The following is a 27283-nucleotide window of genomic DNA, read 5'->3' on the forward strand; positions in this document are numbered from 1 at the left end:
GGGTTGTTCCTTCGTTTCCCTTTTGTATAATAAGCCCACTGCCTGGCCTCCAACATGTTCCACCCATGTGCCGTTACACACGGTTGACCAAATTACTTATCCTGGGGACAGACTACCAGATGTTGGGCTAACTTGGACAACCAACGCAAGTGAACAGAACGACAATTAGCCTGCAGCTCAACAAAAATACAACTATTCCATACTGGACTCAAAGCGATTTTGAATGCTTCTAATATCTGGACGCCAATTAGATCCCGAGCCAGAATGATGTGATCCGATAAAGGAATCTGTGTTATTGAACTTTGCTGAGTCTATAAGATCCCATCAAACGCCACTTTCCGCCCTTGCATTAAGTTCCGATTTAGAAGTTAGCTTCTTGTACAAAGACACACAAAAGCAGTCTGAACTTGTACAAACACTTTATTTTTGTAATTGAACACAATGCTTTCCCTTTATGCGCAAGCGCTTCACACAGAATTTGCCAAAAGCATTCAATGAGATGGGTGTGCGAATCCACATAGAGCAATCATGTTTTGATTTTTCAACATTCCCTCGACTTAATAAATAAGTATCCGCCAAGGTACCTGGAAGGAAGACACTCTTGTAATTACAAGTTGAATAAAAGAAAGGAAGCAGATGGGTGGGAAATCCCTAGCGGCTGCACTTAAAGACAAGTAAGAGGATGAGTGGGAACTACATTTGGCGTCAACAAATTCTCGATTCATCCAAGTGAAATGCAGGCTCCGCATCATGAAGCGTGGCGTGCGCTTCCTTTCCCTCAGCCTCAGATCAAAAGGCAACTCGCACATACTCACTAATTCCCTCGAGTAACTTTATAGATTCCCTGTACCATCCTCAAGCTATGGTCTCATTTTTGCACAATTAGCTCATGCAGAGATGTAACGAGCTGCTATGTATTAACAATACCATTGGTTATCAAAAGAGCCACGATAAGAGCAGGTTCGTTCGTTTACTCCTTCAGAACGCAGAAGCCAAAAGCTATCATTTTTGGTGGCCATTTGTCCATTTAGATTCACTGCACATCGAATTCTCGAGAGATTACATTTAAAAGCCGAGTCTTCTTCTGCCCTCTGCATCAGATGCTCCAGAGCATGGCCACAGCCTTGCTGATGCCCACGTCGTGATAGTTGAAGTAGCAGAGGCCAGCAAACGTTACGGCTGAAACTGCAAAAAGACTGGCATTGGCGAGTTTAATCTTGGTTTCCCCATGGACATAATCCGTCATGACCTGTCCGAGACCCCTAAAAAAAACAAACAGAATATTTAATGACAAGGAAAAATAAAAACAACATATTTAAGACTATGAAATCCCTGCTGCCGGACATTGCTTTCACGTTCGAAGCTTTAGGGATCTGTGCACATTAGAATGTGTATGTTAACAGTGTATAATCTCCACAATCTCGGAGAGCTGAGGTGTTGAAGTAATGGATGGAGATTGCCATGTGGAGCCTGCCCCATTACGGATCAACGTCATTATGATATGGCATTTGTAACGCGCCTGTACACAAGTGTTTGAAGGTGCAACGAGGCAAGGGCGGGGAACAGAGGGAAGACAGATAGCGATCCTACTAGGCCAGGTGCAATGAGATTGCGCAAATGCTGGGGGGGGGTTGAGGAGGGAGGGGCAGTGCAGTATATAGGATAACAGTAAAATAAATAAGAAAGTAACAGATAGAAGGGCGGCCAGCCGGTGGCAAGTGCGGGGGTAAGTGCAGACATCAGGTGTCAAGTGCTAGTAGGGGCTGTAGGGATACAGAACAGTCCCAGTGTGCAAGGGTGCAACTGGAGGGGAGGGGACCTGGTGCCCCGAGAAGTGCAGTTTCGGATTCAGCCAGGAGATCAGCAGGGGAGAGGAGAAGAGATAGCAGAAGCAAGTTTTAGTGAGGCAGGGAGGCTGTTCCAGAGGGAGGCACCAGCAGAAGAAAGATCTACCACCAACTTGCTGCTTGGAGAAGCGACTAACCCAGAGGGAGTTGGAGGCGGAGGAGCGAAGAGCTCGAGAAGGAACATATCTAGGAAGACAGTAGAAGGTATAGAGGTCCCAGGCAACCTTGTGGATGATGCAGAGGGTTTTGAACTTAATCTTCGCCGCCACTGGGATCTAGTGCAGAGATTTCAGTCCTGGAGAGATACGATCTCTTGGCTTGAGGCCAAGGACAAGTCTTGCAATCCTGTTTTGGATGAGTTGCAGAGGGCGGAGAGTAGAGGCAGGCATATTTAGAAAGAGGTTGGTGCAGTAGTCCAACCTAGAGAGAACCAGAGCTCAGGAGACAGTGAGCTTCTGGGGGAAGGAGAGGAAAGGAAGAGTACCTCTGAGGAGGTGCAGCTGGTAGTGTGACTTCTTGGAGATGTCAGAGATATGAGGAGAGAAGGAAAGGGTCGAGTCGAAAGATTACCCTGAGGTTTTTAGCCTCACAGGTGGGAGCAGGAAGAGGGCCAAGAGAGGCCGGCCAGAGATTGACAGGAAAGGAGGGAGAAGGTGTGCAGATGAGGAGAATCCCGGTCTTACTGCCATTAAGGCAGAGATCATTGGCGTCACACCACTCCTGGATGGCCGATAGACAGTCAGAGATGAGAGAAAGGGAAGAGGTGGCAGAAGGGAGCCTGAAAATTAGTTGAGCGTCATCCGCATAGCACTGAAAGTTGGGGCAGAGAGCAGCAATGCAGTGGGCAAAAAGTGACGGGTATTGGTTGAACAGCCAGGGAGAGAGGTTATACCCCCTAGGGAACACCACAAATAGAGATAGAGGAGAGGAAGGACCCAAGTTGGACCTGGGAGGGTCGATTGTGAGGAAGGAGGTCACCCAAGCAAGGGCCTGGTCGGCGATACCCAGGTTATCACGGAGACGGTTGAGCAGGATGGCATGGTTGACCGTGTCAAAGGCAGAAGAGAGATCAAGTAAGATGAGGTCACGGGGGGGGGTGGTGGAATCCAGGTTGGAGAGCAGGTCTTTGCAGATATTCAGGAGAGCAGTTTCCGTGCTTCTGGCAGCTCTGAAGCCAAAATGATTGTCATGAAGACAGCCAATAGATTGTGTGGAGATTAAGCTGGGAGATGGCCAACTTTTACAGGAGTTTGCCCAGGAAAGGAGCGATGGAGATTGGACGATAGTTAGCTGGGCAAGAAGAGCGATGGAGATTGGACGATAGTTAGCTGGGCAAGAAGGGTCGGCAGAGGATTCTTAAGAAGAGGGTGCACAAGGGAGTGCTTCAGGGGGAGGGGGAAGACTCCAGTGGCGAAGGAGTGGTTGCAGAAGTCAGCCAAAGCAGGATCCAGTGTGTCAATGTAATCCTTGATGGTTTTGGAGGAACAGAGGTGGACCCGTTTTGATGAAACTTTCATAGATCAGACTTGTGTCTAGAAACCTCATCGGAGGAGAACCGGGGAAAGGCAGAGGAGGAGGGGTGGCTGAAGGGCCAGAAGAAGAGCAGGAAGTAGAGGAAGGAGGGGTAGAGGAAGAGAGAGGACAGGATAGCTTGAGTTTTAAAGATGAAATGAGAAGCCAGGGCCATGCAGAGGGCCTGGGAGGGGACAGGAGATGTAGAGACTGCAGCAGGATTGGCCAGCTCCTTGCAGATTTTAAAGAGTTTAGCCAAGTTGTTAGATGCCGCAGAGACGCGGGCTTGGATGTGGGCTCTCTTCTTGGTGCAGACGGAGAGCCGGTATTGCCTTTGGAGCAGTATGTACCGGAAGCACACCATTTCCTCTCAGCCACCCTGCACTTGCGTTTAAGGGTGATGAGGTCCGAGTCGTCCCAAGAGTTGCATTTGGCTTTGGGCTTCAAGAGGTTCCTCATGACGGGTCAGAACACAAGAGTATCAGAAATAGAGTGGAGCAGGGAAAGTGCTGTGTCAGGGTGAGAGTCAGCCAAAGGGGGAGGAGGGGATGAGAAAGTGGCAGCGAAAGCCTCCACTGACACGCTTCATGGGTCGGATAACCGAGAAGGTAGGTGGCAGTGCTGGAGTTGGCTTGGCCTGAGGGATAGAGGATGAGATGAGAGGAAAGGAGAAAGTGATCACTCCAGGAGAGAGGAATGGTGAGAGGGATCGAAAGGGGAAGGTCCGAAGAGATCAGAACATACAGAGTGTGCCCTGTGGAGTGAGTCGGGCCAGCAGAGAGAATAGAGAGTCGCAGAGGTCACGAGAGAGTCCAGTGGAAGGACAGGAAGAATCCAGGTGGATGTTGAAGTCTCCAAGAAGGAGGAGTTGAGTGGTTGAGACCAAGAGGGAAGAGGAGAGGTCCACCCACTCACAGGAAGGAGGAGATCTGACCAGGTGGCCGATAGATTGTAGACACAGTAAGGGAATGGCTAGGAGAGAGATTGGAACAAATATGTTAAAGCTGAATAATTCCAAATGACCAGTTTTAATAACAAAAATAAGGATGAGCATGATATGAGTCTTTCTAGGCATAATGGGTAGGTTTATCTTGCAGCGGTATTCACAAACTTCACAACTTACACTTAAATGATGTAGGTGCAAGAAGCCCAGCAGTCAGTATAGGATTGTACTGCCTAATCGGCAGCATTTTTTGAAAAAAGTTTTAAACTGGAGGACATTTTTGCATAAAGGGCGGTTAGTGGTTAATAATTCAAATATACGTTTTGTAATCCAAATATGTGTATTGTACTCATTCATTGCGATGAAGAAATGTTTTCACTTTGTTCCAATTCCCTAAAACCTGCATACGTTCTTTCGAACAAGTCAGTGTTAAGATAATTTTCTGTAACAGCCATGTCTACATAGGATTTAGGACCCAACACAGGTGTAACTTGGGTATGATGTAAAATAAGTGTTGAAGCCCTAACCTCTGTGAATCAGTCACAAACTAAACAAAGGGTATTTTTTTAGAGTCCTCTTCATGTTTGTTTAAAGTCAGCCAAACCAAAAAGACACTTTAAAAATACATATTTTTTGTGAATGTACCTGTTAAGACAGTTTTTCTAAAGTGCTACAAGAACTTCAGAAAACTATACCTGAGGCAATACAGAATCTCCAACTCTTAGTATAAGGCTGTACCACCCAAGATGTGTGGATAGCGTAGACAGAGCAGCCAGGCTTATCTTAGGAGAGAGAGAGGGCTGTAGGTAAGCACAGAGAAACTGTAGCATACATATGGGCCACAGAAAAACCGATATGTTATGTATTGTAAAAATAATGGTTTATTTTAAATACACATAGCTTTAGTGTTAAATTAGTTCTAAACCTAATCATAAAAACCAACTCAATTATGGTATACACACAAAGTAGAACCTTATTTAAAAGAGCATTCAGCAAGACAAGTTGAGTTAAACCTATAAACACACATTCAGTATGGCAATAGGCTATTCTTGGGAAGTAAAACCAGATTAGTTCTACTTTTAGAATACAGAAAGTAATTCCAGGGCAGCAGACCCCATTGGTCCCAATTTACAGGATACCTAAATTTCACTGAATCCAATTTCACCTACAGAGAAATCTTCAAAAAAAACCTTTTCTTCGTATTTGGTTGGGTAAGTGGGTACATTTTAAAACATAGATGGGGTGGGGTAAGGGGATAGGATAAGGTAGGGCGAAGTCAGGGAATATTCAGTTTCAAGTATCACTTAGTTAGACCAACACTGCTACAAGCATATATGTATATGTAACTTTCTTCTGTTAGGAATGGATACAGTTACACCACCACTGTTCTGCATGGATTCACATGCTCATGAATATTCCCTGTCAGGCCGGGAATCCTCGGTATAGAAAAAAATAAAATAAAAAAAATCAGTATCAGTTTCGTTTCTGATCTGTCTTTCTCAGTAGTAACCAATCACTGGTCTCTGGGTCATACTGCCCCCAGCCAATGACTGCCCTCTCCCTAAGCCCCTCCCCTGGCAGCCATCCTCAGATTTTTACCGCACGTTCAAGTGTTGGGAGTCCTCGTGCTTAGCTCGAGCTTTTGCTGCGTTTTCGCGCTTTTTTCCGGAGATTTTCTAATTTTCTCGGTTAAATAGAGCCTCAAGCTCCACAGTTTTTACTTCCGATCAACGTGGATCCGTTTCAGAGTTTCTACGCGCCTCAAGGGTGAAGATTTCATCGAGTTACGCTTTTGGAGGATTCCAGAAGTTCGAGGCCTACCCCGGACATGGCCCAGGACAAAGGGAGCTTGACGCCCGGGAAGCTGTTCAGGACCTGCCCTGGATGCCAGCTTCAGAACGTTTTCAAGGAGGACGAGCATTCGTTATGCCTCTACTGTCTCCATGAGGACAAGACGCACAAGGAAAAGGACTGCGCGTTTTGTGGGAACATGTCGGAGCGGACCATGAAGGATCGCCACCTCCGTCTCGCCAACTGGCTGGAAGGTAAGAGCCCGCCAGGCGAGAAGAAGAAAAAGAAGTCCGAGCGGTCTTCTAAGTCCTGTGAGGGTTCTCCGGGGACGGGGGCCCAACAAAAGGCTAAGGTCCGCGGACACCGGGAGCGCCGAACGGTCGGGCTCTTTGGCTGCCAGGCAGGGCGCATCCTCCCCGGCGCCATCGACCACGAGCAAAAGCTCTGACTCGGGTAAGAGGAAGTCCGAGAACCCGGCAAAGCTTCTGGAGAGGCCCCGGCCGATCTCGAAGATTCCGGCAGAGGGGGAGCAAGGCTTGGACCCTACCCCCCCAAGGTGAAGGCCCCAGGCGTACAGAAGGTGACGTTGGCCTTCATTCACCCTGCTAAGACCTCGATTGAGGATGTCGCCGCGGCCCTGGCTCAGCCTGTGGAGGCTACACCAGTGGAGGCGCCCTCAGGTACCAGAGTCTCCCTGCCACCGTGGAGGGAGTTGTCTTTCAGGCCCATCGAGAAGACCCCCACAAAGTCCTTGTTGGAAAGGGTGGGGGAGGGGTTGGTGGCCGTCGTGGATACGGACACGACCTCTGAAGAGGAGCTCATCCAAGTTGTGGAGGAGGCCCAGCCCATCGGGAGGGATCCCGACAAGGCTCTTCAAGAGCCCTCGCTCCTGTCGTTTCCGGCGCCGCAGGACACCTCACCGGCCATTTTGTCAGCCATCCAGTCCTTATGCTCGGAGATAGGGACTAGGTTGCCCCTACCCCCGACGGAGGTGCCTGAGCCAGACCCGACGGAGGAACCGGAGCCAGGACCTTCGGAGAGCCCACCACTTAAGAGGAGGAGGACGCAAACTAGGCCTCCTCTCCCGCCTCTGCGGCCTTCTCTGCCTTCCTCCCGGTCCACTACCAAGGGGATGATACAGGCATGGACACGACTACGACGGGTTACGGATGACGACGGAGGCAAAGGAAAAGAAGGAGGGGTTCCTTTACCAACGGCGCGAGGCAAAAAGGAAGACGGTCCTCGCCGTACTGCTTCTTGATGACATCTGGGATGAGGGGCTCGCCCTCCTCAAGAACCCTGCCACGGCTCCGGCGAAGAGGGACCGGTACGAGAAGTACCGGGTCCCAGATGCTGCCCCCCTTGTGCCTTAGGGCGCAACCTACCCTGGACTCGGTCGTTTCGGCGGCAGCCAAGAAGAAAGCAGGGGGGGGGGGCATCGGCCTCGACTTCAACCTCCCCTCCGGACGGCTAGGGTAGGAAGCTGGATGCGATGGGATGACTGGTCATCTCATCTGCAGCGACGACCATCAAGGCAGCCAACGCCCTGGCCATCGTAGCCCGCTACGACAGGTAGTTGTGGTTCAAGATCGCCCCTCTGTTGGACTTCCTTCCGGATGCCAAGAGTGCTGAGGCCCTGGAAATCTTGCAGGAAGGTGAGATTGCCTCGGACCACGCCATTACGGTGGCTACGGACATCGCCAACACCGGTTTCCGTCAGTTGGGCAACAGCGTTTGCATGAGATGACGAGGATGGCTCAAGGCGACGGATTTCCGCCAGGACGTTCAGACCAAGGTTTTGGACATGCCTTTCGATGGGAACAACCTTTTTGGCAAGGCGGTTGATGAATCCCTTCAGGCGATCAAGACGGACACGGAGACGGCCCGTGCACTGGGTGTGCTGCAACAGCGACGGCCGTCCTTTCAGAGCTCCGGAGGCCTCCAAGGGAGCCGGCAGCAGCTCCTCTACGTACCGTCAAGCGGCAAGGTCTTCATCGCAGGAGGCCTACAGGGGACGCGGCAAGTCAGGTGGATCCCGCCGTCATCGCCATGGTGGTCAAGGAGGCAAAGCGGCCTCCAAGCAAGATTGAACTGACCGTCGGGTCGGGCCCCTGCTGAAGCACCCCGGTGGGAGGACGGCTGACGAAGTTAGTCAGAGTGTGGGAGTCCATCTCCACCGACCGTTGGGTGCTGGACGCCCTGGCCCTGGGGCACGCCCTCGAGTTCCAGAAGAGGTGCTCTCGCATTCCTCCCGTGGCCAGGAAGGAAAATCACGTCCCTCAACTGCTGTTGGAAGTAAGGGCGATGCTCAGGAAAGGTGCCATCGAGCTCGTCCCGAAGAGGCTTCGGGGCTCCGGAGTTTACTCAAGATACTCCCTCGTGAAGAAGAAGACAGGAGGATGGCGTTGCATCCTGGACCTGCGACGACTAAACAAATACATCAAGGCACAGAAGTTCCGGATGGTCACCCTCCAGCACGGGCTGGGACAGCTGGAGGAGGGCGATTTCCTGTCGTCGTTGGACTTGGAGGATGCTTACTTCCACATACCTATTCTAAAGAGACACCGAAAGTTCCTCAGGTTCGTGGTCAAAGGGCGGCACTACCAGTTCAAGGCCCTCCCGTCGGATTAAAATCGGCACCCAGGGTGTTCACCAAGTGCCTAGCACCAGTGGCGGCGCGGCTGCGCCTGCAGGGGATCCACGTTTACCCCTACCTGGACGACTGGCTCATACGGGCAAGAACAAGGGAGCTCGTCGTGGAACACACTGCGAAGACCGTCCAGCTGCTTACGGACCTGGGGTTCTCCATCAACTTTCCAAAATCCCACCTGGTCCCGTCGCAAGTCGCCCTGTTTCTGGGAGCACAGCTCGAAACAGTGGCGCGGCGGGCCCCACCGTCGGAGGAAAGGATAAGGACCATCCTAGGAAAGGTGCAACGTCTGCTGGCCACGGACGTGGCCAGAGTGAGGTCTATCAAGTCCCTCCTCGGAATGATGTCCTCCTGCATTTATCTGGTGCCCCACTGCAGACTTCGGATTCGGCCCTTGCAAGAATTCCTCGACGCCCACTGGATCCAGACGACGGGGAGCTTCGAGGACAGTATCCCGCACGACGAAGCATTCCGTCAAGCGATACGATGGTGGGATGTCCGCGCTCATCTGACAGCGGGAACAGGTTTCCTAGCCCCGGCCCACCAGGTGACAGTGACGACGGATGCCTCCCTGGAAGGTTGGGGAGCGCACACCGGGGGTCTACAAGCGAGAGGCCTTTGGCTCCCGGAGGAGAAGACTTTCCACATCAACATCTTGGAGCTCCGCGCAGTGTTCTGGGCCTTCAGGTCCTTCCTTCCGTCCCTCAAGGGCAAGGTGGTGAGGATGTTCACCGACAACACCACCACGATGTTTTACATTCGGAAGCAGGGCGGAACCAGATCCCCTGCCCTATCCAAGGAAGCCCAGGATCTGTGGCATTGAGCCGTCGCCCAAGGGATGATCCTCGTCGCACCGGTGTGGCCGAGGCAGATCTGGTCAGCGTCAACACCAGTCAAGCTGCCGACGGACGCGGATCTTCCCTCCAGAGAAAGAGGCGCCATTCCTCATCACGAACCAGAGTTGCTGAACTTGCAGGCCTGGCTCCTGCAGCACTAGAGTTTGGAGGATAGGACATCCCGGCCGACTGCAGAGAGGTTCTTGCAAAGGCCAGGGCATCCTCAGCTCTCAAGTGCTACGGACATAAATGGAAGAGGTTCTCTGTCTGGTGCCGTGCACAGAAGATTAACCCTCTGCGGATTACGGCCCCTCAAGTATTGCCGTACCTACTGTCTTTGACCAAGGCTGGCCTATCTCACGCTTCCATCAAGGTACATCTGGCTGCCGTCTCACGTTACACCAGTACTACAGGACGGGCATCCTTGTGGTCTCATCGTCTGGTGAAGGAATTTATGAAAGGACTGTTCCGATCATTCCCGCCGGTGAAGGCCCCTGCCCCGGCGTGGGAGCTCAACGTGGTGCTGACCAGGCTCATGGGGGCCCCATTCGAGCCTATGCATTCAGTGCCGTTGAAGTTTCTGTCGTGGAAGACAGCATTCCGCGTGGCCATCACCTCTGCATTACGAGTGGGAGAGATCCAGGCCCTGTCTTGCAAGCCTCCATACTTGACTTTTCACGACACAAGGGTGGTGCTAAGGACGCACCCCTCCTTCATGCCCAAGGTGCCGTTGGACTTCCACCTCAACAAGCCCTTGGTGTTGCCAGTTTTCTTCCCGTCGCTGGCTGAGAGGACTTTGCACTCGCTGGATGTAGCTAGAACGCTGAGGTTCTACGTGGACCGCACGAAGAGTTTTCGGAAGACATCACAGCTGTTTGTGAACTTTGGACCTGTGAATCAAGGGAAGGCTCTCTCTTAGACTTCCATTTCCAGATGGCTCTCCGGCTGCATCATGCACTGTCACCGATTGGCAAACCGACCGTTGCCAGGCCGTCCGAGGGCCCATTCAACCAGAGCGATCGCTGCTACTACGGCGTTCCTGTCTGGTGTGCCCCTGCTCGACATCTGCAGGGCTGCTATGTGAAGGTCGACGCACACCTTCACGAGATTCTACTGCGTCGACCGGGATTCCAGGGAGGAGTCCAGAGTCGGCCAGGCAGTGCTGCGCAACCTGTTCGCCTAAGGTGAGCCTGGTGAGGAGGTAAGAGTTGCTTAATGTTGAGTTGTTGTATTGCTTGATATTGAGCCTTTTGCCACCTCCCGTGGTTGTGCATGTGTATACTGCTATGTATTCTTATATTCATGAGCATGTGAATCCATGCCAGACCCCATGCTGGAGAAGGAACAAGTTACTTACCTGTAACTGTTATTCTCCAGCATGGGTCTGGCATGGATTCACATGCGAACCCTCCCGCCTACCCCTCTGCGGCTCTTCACTTGGTCATACTGCCACTTCACGTGCTACCAAATCTGAGGATGGCTGCCAGGGGCGGGGCTTAGGGAGAGGGCAGTCATTGGCTGGGGGCAGTATGACCCAGAGACCAGTGATTGGTTACTACTGAGAAAGACAGATCAGAAACAAAACTGATACTGATTTCTTCTATACCGAGGATTCCCGGCCTGACGACGGGGAATATTCATGAACATGTGAATCCATGCCAGACCCATGCGGGAGAACAACAGTTACAGGTAAGTAACTTGTTCTTTACTTTAGAAAACAGTTCAGGGATAGTAAAATAACTCAAACTTTTCAGAGCGGCAGTCAGCTACTCTTGGAGAGGTAACAATCTAGTAAACTATTTTAGAAGTTCACTAAAGCAATTCAAGGTAAGCATAACCCCAATGTTACAGTTTAAGAAGAGCGGCAGCTATTCAAGGTCAGTATAGCCTTTGGTATATAAACTATTACATTACTTCTAATACAGCAAGACATTTCACCAACGAAACCTTTCAGAAGTGTGGGACATAATTCTAAGTTAAGTAGTAAGACTAGCAGACGTTTATGAAAGGCAATCAGCAATTCAAGGTAAGAACCTATATACCTTTCAGAGGGGCAGTATGCAACTATAGGATAAGTAGCAACTCTAAGACTATTTTAGATGCGCACTAAGCAGCTCAAGTGAAGCAAAACCGAATGGTACACTTTGAGAAGATCAGCAGCTATTCAAGGTGAGTAAATCCTATTGGTAAGCTTTTACACTCATTCAGTTTCGGAATAATAAACAGTACAACTCATACTTTTTAGAAGAGTGAAAAAGTAAAAAAAAAAAAAAGGGGGCCTGTAAGCAACTCAAAAGTAATAACTTCAGGACACTTTGTAACTTACTGTGTTCAGGAATCAAAGCTACCAACACATTTACAAGTATGTACTTTTCAAACACTTGATATAGTTTCATGCCTCATCTTTTAAAGTCCTTCCCTATTCTAGGGCAGGAGTTATCTGAGAGGCAGAAGAGGGACCCTAGTGGTCTAGTAGCCAGCAGTAGGCAGGTCAGGATAGGGATCTGATACAGAAAAGTCAGAGTTCCAAAGGATATGTCGTTGAACATGAAAGTATGGACTATAGAGTTAGTAGAAAGGGTTCCGGGACTCCGAAGAAGGCTCCCTATATGTGTTCCAGCATTAGGCCTAGGCGAACAGAATGGGCGAACTCACAAACACATGAATCGCCCACGGAATCGACACAAGACTTAAGGCAAGTATTAACCAAGCCAACACAATACCTCAGCAAAGAAGAGCTTCTGGACGCACGTCTTCACGATACAGCAGCACAGGACCCAGTCCCTGGAATTTCGGTCTGGTGACAAAAGAAACGGACACTGGATGGGAACTTGCAGCAGTCGACAGACGAGGCTCCCAACAAAGGATTCTTCAAGGCTTCTTGCCTCTATCCATGGTTAGATTCTCTCCACTCTCTCGGTCTAGCACTCTGGTGAGGGAACTTCAGGGATTTGAATCGTGTCTCTGGAGGTCCAGTAGGAGTCTGTAGAGAAGCAGCTGATGGCATCTCTAGTGCCCACCCTCTCACCTCCATCATACTGGAAGCAAAGCAGGAAGAGCCTGTACATGACACAAAGTATTGTCCCGATACAGCTTGGAAGTTATGAGAGATATTATGCAATCAGAGCCGTATCAAATGTACCCTCATACTGGAGGTGGTGGAAGGATGTTGGCATACACCATTGGACATCGACGAGCTATAAATAAAATTGAGACCAGAGAAAAATGACGTTATGAAGAGGAGATACTAAGACACAGTGAAATGATACTTAAAGAATAATGTAACTGAAGTAACAAGACAAACATGTATGCAGAGACAAATCATATACATTAAAGATGAGTAGCAAATGAATAGATGCAGAAACGCAAGCTAGATGAGACATATAGAAGCTTGCTGCAGTAGAAACTAACATGGGGAAAGCAGCCGGGGCGTGGCTTGATGGCTACGTGAGAGGACGTTCCTTGGAGGAGCTCCCGATGATCCGATCTTGATCCTGGGAAGAAGTGATGGTTCTTGGCGGCCTTTCGAGCCCACGGTGCATCCAATGGCGCATGAAAGTGGGGGGGCACATGGTGAGTGCCCTCCCCACTAGCGAGACTGCATATCCACAGAACTAGACTTCGAAGAAGGTGGTGGTCGTGCAATGGAAGGGCAGCACCCAAGATGGCCGCCTGCGGACAAAGGGCCATAAATGGTCCGTGGAGCCGAGGAAGACAAAGTTGGTCGGAACGTGGGCGAGCCCAACCAGATAGACGTGTCGCAAATGCGCCTCTGGCTGAAGGCAAGAACATAAGGGCGAGCCCCCACTGAGGAGGCCCTGGATCGTGGCGGGCTAGCAAAGTGAACCCGGGTTCAGCAGAACCTCGCTGTGATGGGGCCGGCGAGTGAACCCCGTGAGGTACTGTGCAGCGCCGAAGATACAGCTGGGCGCGCGGGCCCAACCGACACAGCAGGAGGTCCTCCAAGGTGGTGCGACCCCGGATCAAACAGCCCACGATTGAGGCCTATGCTAGGTCACCCTCAGGCGCGGAAGGGGGCAAGAGCAAAGACACCCCGGTGGCGGCGATGGACCCACCGGGTACTATCCAGGAGGTGCTGGCGGCAATTGCCGACTTGAAGGTGGCCTGGGAGACGAAGCTGGGCCTGGCCATGAAAGAGCTGCAAGAGGGCCTAAACCTTAAGATCGGAGCGGTCCGAGAAGAGGTGAACCTGTTGCGCCAGGACGTGCGAACGATCGCGGAGCGCACTGGGGAACTGGAGAAGGAGTTGGCCCCGACCACAGAGGCGTGCAATACTCACGCCAAGGAGCTTCATGCCCTCGTGCAACGAGTGGGCAATTTGGAGGACAGAGCAGAGCAGGAAGAGGGGCGCGCCAGGCGCAACAACATTCGCATAGTGGGGGTTCCGGAGGGAATGGACGGATCGAACCCCACGGATTTCGTTGAAACTATGCTCTTGCAGGATATTACAGGTGGGGAGCTGACCCAGGGGTTCGCGGTCGAAAGGGTGCATAGGGCCCTGACCAGGAGACCGGCCCCAGGAACCCCCCCGCGGCCGTTGATCGCGAAGATCCTGAACTATCGTGACCGCAAGAAGATTCTCGAATTTTTCCGGAAAGGAGGCACGATAGAAAGGGGGTCAGCGAATATAACGGCGTATCCGGATTATAAGCTGCTTGTACAACGGAGTCGAATGAACTTTGGAACGGTGAAGAGGAGGCTTAGAGAAGCAGGCCACCGCTACATGTTGCTCTACCCCGCCAGGTTAAAGGTGTTTCATAAGAACAGATCCCTCTTCTTTGAGACGTCGACTGAAGCGATGGAATGGTTGGATAGGCAAGGTCGACCTCAGGAATCGGATGCCCAGACAGAAGCGGCTGGAGATAAGTAGCACGTTGCAGAGGCGCCCGTGAGGCCATAGTTATGACATTGGGACTGGAATATAGTATGATATTGTGCTTGGGGGGGGGGGGGGGTCACGGTATCTGCCGGCGGGTCCCGTTGAATTCACTTCTCCTAAATAGACGACTGGGAGCTCCTGGGGAGCAACCTCTGCACCCAATAGTAGTATATTTAGTTGGTCACTGTTAGAGTGGTGACACCCCGCAGGGTCCTCGTTCTCAGACACGAGACGGGTCCAGACGTGGGTAGGCCTGAGATCCAGGGATGGAGCTGGGCTATTGTTGGGGGTTGGCGGTGGGGGGGTGGGGGGTGGGGGAGTTGTGTGCAGTGGTGTGAAGTTGGGGAAGGGGGAGGAGGGCACTGTTCGTGAATAGAAGGGAAAGAGCCAGGGAACGACCCTAAGTAGGGAGCATTATGGGAAGGGATGGGATGGAGATAGACCGACCGGATGGCATCGGGTAATCTCAGAATTGTGACCTGGAATGTACGGGGCCTCAACAGCTACCTTAAACGTAACAAAGTGATGTTGTATTTAAAGAGGATGCGCGTAGACATAGCCCTGCTGCAAGAGACCCACCTCACTAGGGAAAGGCTGGAGGTGGTCAGGAGGAAATGGAAGGGCACTGCTGTGGGGGCGGCGTACTCGGCGTATGCTAGAGGAGTTATTACTTGGGTGGCGCCCCATGTGCCGTTTCGGGTGCTTGATTCTACGGTGGACCCGGAGGGTAGAATGGTGGTGGTAACGGGTCTCTTGGAAAACAGAGAAGTACACATCATAAATTTGTACGCCCCCAATAATGATACAGCGGCTTACTTTAGGACCCTCTACGGTAAACTTGGCTCCCTGGCAGGGAGTACGGTAGTGTGGGGGGGGGGGGGGGGGGGACTTTAACTTTACCGTAGATCCCAGAATGGACAGGTCCAAGGACAGGGCAGGAAAAACGGCACCGGCGGCTAAAGCGCCGAGTACCTTACTGAAAGACCTAGGCCTAGAGGATGCGTGGCGAAGGCTGCATCCCACGGATAGACAGTACTCACACTAGGCAGCGCCACATGATTTGCACACAAGGTTAGATTACATGTTTGTAACAGCCGAGATGGTGAAGACATAGAAGGGGCGGAATACAAGGCCCGAGTACTATCGGACCACTCGCCCTTGGTGGTAGACTGCCGACACCAGCCCCCACGACCGCGGATCCCTACATGGAGACTTAGGACCGAAGCTCTGCAGGACGAGGGGTTTCGGGAGGGCCTGAGGGATGCCATCGAAGAGTACTTTGATATAAATACGGGAAGCGTAAGCTCTGTGGGCACACTGTGGGAAGCGTTTAAGGTGGTGGTGCGTGGGGTAGCTATTTCCCAAGCTAAGGGGCTACAGGGCGGGGGGGTCAAAAGGGAACTCCAGGAGGTGGAAAGGGAGCTAGAGGATCTCGCGCATTGTGAGAGCACCGCTCATGGTAATAGAACCAAAGTAGAGGAGCTACAGTTGTCCTGCAGCGCACTCTGGGATAGACTGTGCAGGCTCAACTACAGGAAATATACGGAGAGGATACACGCAGGGGGGTGACAAGCCAGGCAGACTGCTGGCCTGGCTGTATAAGAGTGAGACCCCCCCCCTCGGTGATTAGTGAAATTCAGGACGAGAGGTTGCATATGCAACACCCAGAAAGAGGTAAATGAGGAATTCCTTAAGTTTTACAGACACTTGTATGAGGACACGGGGGGAGGATATGTGTCAAGACATACTGGACACATTGGGGGACATTGAGCTGCCCACCTTGGATGATCTAGAACGCACTGAGTTAGACGTACCCGTCACCTCGGATGAGCTGGAGGTGGTGATTCGGAACTTGCCCACTTGCAAGGTGCCGGGTTCGGATGGGCTGCCCAGCAAGTTCTACAAAACATACCAGCAAGAGTTGCTTCAGCCACTGCTTGCCACTTTCAACGAGGCCTATGAGCAGGGAGAACTCCCATTGTCCCTCCGTGAGGCTGTAATCATCCCACTCCTGAAACCAGGCAAGCCGGCCGTGGAGTGCGGGTCTTACAGACCGTTGTCCATGCTTAACCAGGACGGCAAAATACTCACAGCGGTGCTGGCTAATAGACTGAAGAGGGTGATTAAGAAACTGATACACCCAGATCAGACGGGATATGTTCCAGGTAGGAACATCACTGATAACCACAGGAGGCTACACCAGGTCATAGACCAAACTGAGGAAGACACGGGCGAGCTGGCTATAGGGTCATTAGACGCGGTCAAGGCCTTCGACTCGGTACGATGGCCCTGGCTGAAAGCGGTCCTGAAGGGGTACGGAATGGGACCTGGATACCTCAGATGGGTCCAGTTGTTTTATAGCACCCCGAAGGCGAGGGTCAAGACAGGGTCCAGTGTCTCAGATTCTTGGCAACTTTGCAGGGGGACCAGACAAGGATGCCCCTGGTCACCCATGCTATATATACTGGCATTAGAGCCGCTGGCAATATGCCTGCGACAACAATATGGGGAGATGGGTATAAGCACTGCCAGTGGAGAGCATCTGATATCATTATATGCGGATGATATGCTCCTTTAGTTGCGTTACCCAGAGGAAAACCTACAGTATGTGCTAGTATGTGCTAGAGGTAATAGAACGGTACGCTATCCTCTCGGGCATATCGGTGAACCCTGGAAAGTCCAGTCTGTTCCCTTTGGGCAGATATAGGAATGTCCCGGTGCAGAGGCTGCCTGTCCTGCCAATACCATGGCAGCCCGTGACATTTAGGTATTTGGGAATAAACATTTACCACAAACATTTAGAACACAAGCACAACACGGAAAAGGCGATAGAGGGGATCAAGAACAGCATGATATTTTGGTCCGGATTGCCCCTGACCATGATGGGGAGGGCGGCCTTGCTCAAGATGGTGGTCCTGCCTAGACTTTTGCACTTCTTCGTAAACGTCCCGTTTCTGATACCTAGGAGCCTATTCGCAAAACTTCATAGCGTGTGCAGGGTTTCGTGTGGGGCAGCTCTAGGAATAGGGTTGCTCTGTGGAAGCTCCAGAACCCATATGACGGGGGTGGGGGGTGGGGGGATGAGTGGGGGATAGGCCTGCCTAATTTTGAACTCTATTACCTGGCGGGGCAGCTGCAGTACGTGGCCAGGTGGCTCTCGGCTGAAGACTCGGCAGAAGCCAGGCTCCTGCGTGGAGATACAGCCCAATACTTTCTGATGGAAGTGGTGTGGTTGTGCAGAGACAAACTGGTGGGCAAGGGGCGGCTACTGAGGCTGGGCTGGGAGATCTGGCACAGGACATGGAAGATTGGCGGGGGGGGACTCTGAGCCGTACTCCCAGCAGGCCCCTTTGGCGGCGCTGTGCGGGAGTGACTCAACTACTTGAATCGGTCCGCAGATACTGGGAACAGGTAGGCTTAGCCACCCTCGGGGACATATGGCAGGAAGGGGAGGCAGTGGACTTTCAGAGGTTGCAGGAAGAGACAGGAGTACATGGTGGCCAATATATAACCTACACTAGGCTTGTGAAAAAGACTAGAGAAAGATGGCCTGAGACAGTGCTAGCGGAAGACCCAGACGCCTCCCTGGAAACCATGTATGATGTATCAGAGGGCGGGCACGAAATATCGAGGATATATGAGCTCCGGCTAGTAAGGGCAGGGAAGGAGTTGCTCCAAATGAGACAAGATTGGGAGGAGAAGGTGGGAGGACCCATGACGGATGGGCAGTGGGAACGGGCCCAGAGGTACCACACAAAGGTGTCCCGAAAGGCGAGATTCCAACAGCTTCAATTGTACGTTACCCACAGGGCTTATTTAACCCCCGGGAAGATTGCAAAGTTTGGGGGACCAACTACGCAGCAATGCCCCAGGTGTGGGGAGGTGAATGCGGGACTGCTACACATGTTTTGGGCTTGCCCGGAGGTGCATAGATTTTGGGACGAGGTCAAGACGAAACTGGCAGGTGGGGGGGGGGGTGCTGGATGTGGAATCGGCCTGGTCATGCATGCTTGGGCTTTTTCCTAGACCCCGGCATTTGAAACACAAGCAAGATGAAGGACCTGGCTTATGCTTTGGCCAAATGTAGGATTGCCATGGGCTGGAAGGCAGCCCACAGACCTATGATGGAGTTATGGTGGACGGACCTCTTGAGGTGGGCGGAAGCTGAATCTGTAGTCTGGTTTGGAGCAGTCACCGGGGGGGGGGGGGGGCGAGGAGGAAGTAGGGCCCTTGTTGGCCTGGCGGCCTCGTTGGCAAACCCTCACCAGGGTGACAACGAAACAAAGGACCCGGATGATGACTGCCTAAGTATTGTGCTACCCAATGATGCTCCCGTAAACGACATGTGAGAATCGGCTCTAGTTTAAGGGGGGGGGGGGGGGGGGGGGGGGAGTTGGGGAGTTTTGATGAAAATGTGCTGGAACATGATGCTTTCTATGTTTTGAAACAGTTGTAGTGTGTTTGTTTGATTTTAAAATAAAATAAAAATATTTTAAAAAAAAAAACAAACATGGGGAAAGCAGCCATGATGGAAAGATGGACATCGGATTGTGTCAAAACTACCTCAGAAGACAAACCAAGGCTGAAAGATGCTGAGGAAACGGTTTTCGTGCAAGGAAAAAAAAAGAATATCGGATTAGCCGAGTCTGAGGATGGCACATCAAGAAATAATTGGAATGTACAAAGGGAATCATCATGGACAAGCTATGAACCAAGGACATTTTTCTCTTGGAATAAGCAGAAGCGAAAACATTTGCAAGTGCAAAGTACCTAACAATTAAGGAGGCAGAAAGCGCATGAAAGATGGAATGACCAAGTCTCTAGAGGCCAAGAGAGGTAATGACACCCAGTATAATTGAATCAAATAGCAGTAAATTGACACATTCGTGGTCTACCGACACGTGGGGTGAAGCTCGAAAACCAGGCCTATTCATCAAGCCTCAACTGAGGATAGCGGTGCTCCTACACTCCCTTAAAAGTCCCAGAGAAGAGAACAGCCAGCAAAGTCAACTACAAAGGAGAAGCCTTGGCCCTTGGTTCATGGTCGAACGTATGAGAGAAGGTAGGCTAACTCACCAAAGCGGGCAGTGGTCTGATGTTCCCAGCACATGGGTTTCATTTTGCTTACAAGATGCCAACGAGCCGAATGTCCAAGGTTGAGAGAGTATGCCAAACAATCATAGGGGGCTCTATAGCACCATGCTATACAATGTTGCTCAGGCCAATACAGTAGTTTTCATATAATCTGTATTATACGTATTTAAAGGTTGTTTGAGGGGTGCCTAACAGATAAGGGTGCAGCCAATGGTGTCATATATATGGTAGGTTTTACTGTTTGCCATGTAGGATGACATCATAGCTGACGCACATTGAGGTATAAAGTCTTTGTACAATGGAAGTGATTGAGCTGTGTTTCGTATTGCCACCAGATTTCCATACTTTATAGGTAGCCGACAGAGTAGTACTTTGCCATATTCTTTGAGTCTGTCCAGTTATTTGGGTTTGAGGTAATTTATTATGGTAATTCCATTCTGCGCATGAGATCCGCTCCAAGGTGCTACTGCACATTTTGGTATTGGTGCGGATGGTTCAAGGGCCAGTTACCTAGGCCCAAATCTAGATTCTTGGACTATCAATGACTTTCGTCATTAGCCAGAAGATCACAGCTTCCTGTGGAGAGGTGTGTGCAATGCACACATGTGGAAAGAATCGGTCTGCAGGTGCCCCTTTGAAGAAATTGCTGTTCGGTTTACGCAGGTGCCCCGCGGACTGAAGGCAAACTGGTCGATTGAGGAAGAGTCGATGCTGAGGGACTCGAGCTGAGCCACGGATGTAAGTAGAGCATTGAAAGTGGCAAATAAAGGGGGAGCGGCTATAGTTTAAGTGTAAATATATGGTAACAGGATTTCTTTACAGACATAAGATACATAGATTATGGGTTCAAAGGGAACCAAAGAATACGCATTAAACTTTAAGTAGAGTATATGGATAGGGATTCCTGAGGCAATTGCCAATTAAGAAGAATGGTATTACACTCCAAAATGGAGTAAACAGTGAGATGAGATACATTTCCTAAGGAAAAGTAAAGGAAGGTCATCACAGAGAAAGAAAAGTGCACATTTATTTGGGGTTATAAATAGGTCAGTGTAAAACTTGTGTTGTGTATAAGGAACAAGTTACTTACCTGTAACTGTTGTTCTCGAGCATGGTGTCTGGCATGGATTCACATGCTCATGAATAAAAGAATACATAGCAGTACACACATGCACAACCACGGGAGGTGGCAACAGGCTCAACATTAAGCAATACAACAACTCAACATTAAGCATCTCTTACCTTCTCACCAGGCTCACCTTAGGCGAACAGGTTGCGCAGCACTGCTTGGCCGACCCTGGACTCCTCCCTGGAATCCTGGTCGACGCAGTAGAATTTTGTAAAGGTGTGCGTCGACCTCCACGTAGCAGCCCTGCAGATGTCCAACAGGGGCACACCAGATAGGAACGCCGTGGTAGCTGCGATCGCTCTGGTGGAATGTGCTCTCGGAGGGCCGGGCAGCGGTCGGTTTGCCAACCGATGACAGTACATGATACCGCCGGAGAGCCATCTGGAAATGGAAGCCTCTGAGAGAGCCTTCCCCTGATTGACAGGTCCAAAGTTCACAAAAAGTTGTGACATCTTCCGAAAACTCTTCGTGTGGTCCACGTAGAACTTCAGCGCTCTAGCCACATCCAGCGAGTGCAAAGTCCTTTCAGCCGGCGACGGGAAGAAAACAGGCAACACCAAGGGTTCGTTGAGGTGGAAGTCAGACGGCACCTTGGGCATGAAGGAGGGGTGCGTCCTGAGCACTACCCTCGTGTTGTGAAAAGTCAACTATGGGGGCTTGCAGGAAAGGGCCTGGATCTCTCCCACCCGTCGTGCGGAGGTGATGGCCACAAGAAACGCTGTTTTCCACGACAAGAACTTCAATGGAGCTGAGTGCAGAGGCTCGAACGGAGGTACCATGAGCTTGGTCAGCACCACGTTGAGCTCCCACGCCGGGGCCGGAGCCTTCACCAGCGGGAACGATATGAAGAGTCCCTTCATGAATTCTTTCACCAGACGATGAGACCACAAAGACGTCCGTCCCGTGGTTCTGGTGTATCGGGAGATCGCAGCAAGATGAATCTTGATGGAAGCGTGCGCCAGTCCAGCCTTGGCCAGCGTCAGTAGGTACGGCAGTACTTGAGGGGCCGTAATCCGTAGAGGGTTAATCTTCTGTGCGTGGCACCAGACAGAGAACCTCTTCCATTTGTGCCCGTAGCATTTAAGAGTTGAGGACGCCCTGGCCTTTGCAAGAACCTCTCTGCAGTCGGCCGGTATGTCGTAACCTCCAAACTCTAACGCTGCAGGAGCCAGGCCTGCAAGTTCAGCGACTTCGGGTCGTGATGGAGGATGGCGCCTCCTTCCCTGGAGAGAAGATCCGCGTCCACTGGCAGCTTAATTGACGGGGACGCTGACAAGTCCAGAAGGTCTGGGAACCATATCTGCCTCGGCCACGCAGGTGCGACGAGGATCATCCTGCACCGTGACCTCTTGAGCTGGTTGATGAGCTGGATCAGCAACGGCAATGGAGGGAACGCGTATAGAAACAGGCCCTCCAAGGGGAACGAGAAAGCATCGCCCATGCTCCTCGGCTGGGGAAAGCTGCTGGCGGCGAACCTCCGGCACTTGGAGTTCGTCGCGAACAGATCGACCTGGGGTTTGCCCCACCGTCGGAAGAGGCGGTCCACTAGATCCTGTCGTAGTTCCCACTCGTGGCACGAGCGCAGCTCTCTGCTGAGCGAGTCGGCAATGGTGTTTTTTATTCCTGCCAGATGAAACGGCACCAGAAACATCCCTTGGGCGACGGCCCAATGCCACAGATCCTGCGCCTCCTTGGACAGGGCTGGGGATCTGGTACCGCCCTGCTTCCTGATGTAGAACATGTTGGTGGTGTTGTCGGTGAAGATCCTCACCACCTTGCCCTTGAGGGACGGAAGAAAGGACCCGAGGGCCCAAAACACTGCACGGAGCTCCAGGACGTTGATATGGAGGGACTTCTCCGTCGGAAGCCAAAGGCCTCTCGCGTGCAGATTTTTGGTGTGCGCTCCCCACCCTTCCAGGGAGGCGTCCGTGGTCAATGTCTTCTGGTGGCCCGGGGTCTGGAAGTCCATGCCCGCCGCCAGATGCGCGCGGGTGCCCCACCACCGGATCGCTCGTCGGAAGCTCTCGTCGAGTGTGATCCTGTCCTCGAAGCTGCCCGTCGTCTGGATCCAGCGAGCGTCCAGGAACTCCTGTAACGGGCGCATCCGAAGCCTGCACAGGCGGATGAGATAAATGCAAGAAGACATCATTCCGAGGAGGGATTTGATGGACCTCACCCTGGCCGCATCCGCAACCAGCATCCGCTGCACCTTGCCCAAGATGGCCCTCGTCCTTTCCTCCGACAGAGAGGCCAGAAGCGCCACTGCGTCGAGTTTCGCTCCCAGAAACAGTGCGTCTTGCGCGGGCACCAGGTGGGACTTGGCATAGTTTATGGAGAATCCCAGGTCCGTGAGTAGTTGGACGGTCCTCGCCGTGTGCTCCGCGGCGAGCTCCCTTGTCTTTGCTCGGATGAGCCAGTCGTCCAGGTAGGGGTAGACGTGGCTCCCCTCCAGGCCCAGCCGCGCCGCCACTGGTGCGAGGCACTTGGTGAACACCCTGGGTGCCGACCTCAATCCGAAGGGAAGGGCTCTGAACTGGTAGTGACGCCCTTGGACCACGAATCTGAGAAACTGTCGGTGTCCCTTTAGGATGGGGATATGGAAGTAAGCATCCTCCAAATCCAACGACAGGAAATCGCCCTCCTCCAGCTGACCCATGACGTGCTGGAGGGTGACCATCCGGAACTTCTGTGCCTTGATGAATTTGTTCAGTCGTCTTAGGTCCAGGATTGGACGCCATCCTCCTGTCTTCTTCACGAGGAAGTATCTTGAGTAAACTCCGGAGCCCTGAAGCCTCTTTGGGACGAGCTCGATGGCGCCTTTCTTGAGCATCGCCTTTACCTCCAAGAGAAGTTGAGGGACGTGAGGTTCCTTCCTGGCCACGGGGGGGTAGGTTTGGGTGGCGGGACGCGCGGACACTTCTTTAGAAACTCGAGCGCGTGACCCTGGGCCAGGGCGTCCAGCACCCAACGGTCAGTCCGTGTCCGTCTTGATGGCTTGTAGGGAATCGTCCACTGTTTTCCCAAACAGGTTGCTCCTGTCGAACGGCATGTCCAAAACTCTGGTCTGCACGTCCTGCCGGAAGTCCGTTGCCTTGAGCCATCCACGCCATCTAAGGCACACGCCGTTGCCCAACTGGCGAAACCCAGTATCAGCGATGTCCGTCGCTATCGTAATGGCGTGGTCCGACGCCACTTCTCCTTCCTGCAAGATCTCTAGGGCCTCCGCCCTCTTGTCGTCCGGTAGGAAGTCCAGCAGGGGGGGCGATTTTGTACCACAACTCCCTTTCGTTGGCAGCCTTAATCTTCGTCGCAGCCGATGAGATGACTCTGCGTCCCATCGTGTCCAATTTCTTTCCCTCGCCGTCCGGGGGTGAGGTTGACGTAGAGGCCGAAGCCCCCCCCCCCTGCTTTCTTCCTGGCCGCCGCGGAGACGACCGAGTCCGGGGTCGGCTGTGCCCGAAGGCACAAGGGGCCACGTCCGGGACCCGGTACTTCTTCTCGTACCGATCCCTTCTCGCAGGTGTTGTGGATGGGTTCTTGAGGAGGGCGAGACCCTCATCCCAGATATCGTCCAGTAGAGGTACAGCGAGGACCGTCTTCTTCTTGGTCTTGCGCCGTTGATAAAGGAAACCTTCCTTCTTCTCTTCCGGGCAGAGCTGGAAAAGCTCGGATGCCCTGGCGATCATGGCATGAAACTATCCAATCTCGTCGGGCGGGGAAGCCCGGGGAGGAGGTGACGACGGAAGATCCTCGTCGTAAACCTCGTCGTCTGTACCCGTCGCGGCCGTGTCCATCCCCGTATCATCCCCACGGGTCGTGGACGGGGAGGAGGGCTGAGCAGGGCGCGATGGTTGAAAAGGAGGTGGAGGATGAATCCTTCTTCTCTTAGGAGGAGGGCTCCCAGAAGGGCCTGGCTCCGGGTCCCCCGTCGGGAGCGGTTCCTCCGTTGGTGGTAACGGCAATCTCATCCTTATCTCCGACGATAAGGACTGTATAGCCAACAAAATGGCCACCGCGTTGTCTTGCGGCACTGGTTGAGGGGATTCTGACGGGCAGTCAGGAGCCTTGTCGGCACCCTCGACGTTCTCGTCGTCTCCTACGTCAGGGTCCCTCCCGACGGGCTGGTCTTCTTCCACGCCAATGCCGTGGCTTAAGACTTCGATCAGCTCCTCTTCAGAGGTTGAGGCCAAATCCACGACAACCTCCTGCCCCCCCCCCCTTTTTCTTCTCCGGAGGTTTCACGGGGGTCCTGTCGATGGGCTTCAAAGAGGACTACCTCCGCGGTGGCAGGGAGACTCTGGGCCCTGAGGTCGCCTCCACTGGTGTAGCCTCCACAGGCTGAGACAGGGCCGCCGCGACTGTCTCGATAGAGGCCTTGACAGGGTGGATCAAGGCTTTCACCACCTTCGGTGCGCTCACCGCCTTCTCCTTGGGGGGAGGGTCACCGCCTCGCTCCCCCTCCGATGGGGCCTTCGAGCTCGACCGGGGTCTCTCCAGGAGCTTCGCCCGGGTGCTCGGCCTTCCTTTTACCCGAGCCAGAGCGTTGGCTCGTGGTTGATGGCGCCGGGGAGGATGCGCCCTGCCTGGCAACCGTAGAGCCCAACCGTTCGGCGCTCCCGGTGCCAGCGGACTCGCGGTGCTTGGCCTTCTGTTGGGCCCCCGTCGCCGGGGCGCCCTCAATGGTCTTAGAAGACCGCTCCGACTTCTTTTTCTCGCCTGACGGGCTCTTCCCTTCCAGCCAGTTGGCGAGACGCAGATGGCGGTCTTTCATGGTCCGCTCCGACATATTGCCGCAAAACGAACAGTCCTTCTCCACGTGCGTCTTGTCCTCATGCAGGCAGTAGAGGCAAAGGGAGTGTTCGTCCTCCTTAAAGACATTCTGAAGCTGGCATCCAGGGCAGACCGTGAACAGCTTTCCGGGCGTCGAGCTTCCCTTCTCCAGGGCCATGTCCGAGATGGGCCTGAGAAACTTCTGGAGTCCCCCAAAAGCGTGGCTCGAGGAAATCTTCACCCTTGAGGGGCGTAGAAGAATCCGACACGGGTCCCTGTTGATCGGATAAAGAAACGGTGGAGCTTGAGGCTCTTTTGACTGAAAAAAGAGAGAATTTTCCTATGAAAAAGCGCGAAAATGCACTAAAGCTCGAGAGCAATAGCACGAGGATCCCAACACTTGAACGTGCGGTAAAAATCTGAAGATGGCTGCCAGAGGCGGGGCTTAGGGAGATGGCAGTCATTGGCTGTGTTCAGCATGACGCAGAGATCAGTGATTGGTTACTACTACGAAAGACAGATCAGAAACAAAACTGATAATGATTTTTCTTTACCGAGGATTCCCAGCCTGACGGGGAATATTCATGAGCATGTGAATCCATGCCAGACCCCATGCTGGAGAAATTAAGAAATCTAAAATGATAGTAATAAAATTGGTTGAATACTAGGCCTTAAAAATCAAGTGATTGATGCCAGAGAAGGATGAAAGCGGAGGAAAAATAGTAAAGTTAAATAAAGGTTGTTCTGGTGGCAATAATAGAACAGGCCAGTAAGAGCCAATGGAATTGTAAAAGAAATCAAGAGAAATAATATCAAAACTTTTAAAATGTTTTAAAAGGATTGGTTTTTTGTGGTAAAGGGTGCGATTGATGCTGCCCAAATCGATTTTTGTATTGTGGGGGATTTAAGAACACGGTAGGTATTGGCAGTCAAAATCGACTGGTCATCATGGGGGACACTCCTCTTTTACATCTATGTAGAACATTACCAGGATATACACACAAAATAAGGCAGTATCACGCAGAGTGGGTGAAGGGCACGACTTGTACATTTATGCCGTGGCCTCAAGAAGGCTTGTTGTCAAAAACAGTATTGCGACATATGACAAGGTATCTATCTATATGCTACATACATGGGGAAGAATCTACAAAACCAGATGGCCATTTTAGAATTTTGGAAGATGTATCAAAACGAGAAAGATAACCCGCCTGAGCAGTGGATGCTTAATCAGCATAAAGAGGACGATGTAACGACCTCAGCCCTTCTTACTCCTCCCAAAACTGATAGCTTAATGAAAGATACACAGGGAATGTATTCTTTAAAAGGAATTAAAAAAGGCAGTATGGTATGTTAATCCAAAATATGCACCTCCCGCTTAGAACAGTGAAGACCGCATGGAAGAAAGTAAGTTTACGGAACGAAAAAAAAAAAGATCGACACGCAATGAAAATAAAGAGCGTGAGAACGAAAAAGAAGTAGACAGAAATACAGGAGGAAGTTAGGAGACACAAAGAAGGACAGAGCCAAGGAAGGGATTATAGTGCAAAACAAATGGGAGAACAGATATTACTCATATTAGATGAAAAAGCTATTGATGGTGTTTGAGAGTGGGAAGAAAGAAGAACGGGAAGAGAAAAGGAAAGGGCATTCAAAGAGGAGAAGGAAAAAGAGGAATCGAAAGGAAGAACAAAGAAGGTATGAGGAATAAAAAAAGAATAGAGTAGAAACACAGTGAAATAGAGGCCCAGAGAATGAAAGAAAGTACGTAGCAAAGAAGGCAAGAGGAAGATGAGAAATGGGAGAGGAGGAGA

The 27283-nt window shown here is 51.9% G+C and overlaps 1 protein-coding gene across 1 annotated transcript in view; it reads right to left on the reverse strand.

The window, feature by feature from the left end:
* Positions 1–402: 402 nt before the first annotated feature.
* The window catches only part of SDHD (succinate dehydrogenase complex subunit D), a 103099-nt gene continuing 76218 nt past the window's right edge, over positions 403–27283 (reverse strand). Inside the window, exon 4 of the mRNA XM_069614282.1 lies at positions 403–1262. Coding sequence (XP_069470383.1) covers positions 1097–1262 — 166 coding nt within the window. The 3' untranslated portion in view covers positions 403–1096. The remainder of the gene's footprint in view (positions 1263–27283) is intronic.

Source organism: Ambystoma mexicanum, chromosome 9 (assembly GCF_040938575.1).
Source record: "Ambystoma mexicanum isolate Mex_15411 chromosome 9, UKY_AmexF1_1, whole genome shotgun sequence".
Lineage (NCBI taxonomy): Eukaryota > Metazoa > Chordata > Amphibia > Caudata > Ambystomatidae > Ambystoma > Ambystoma mexicanum.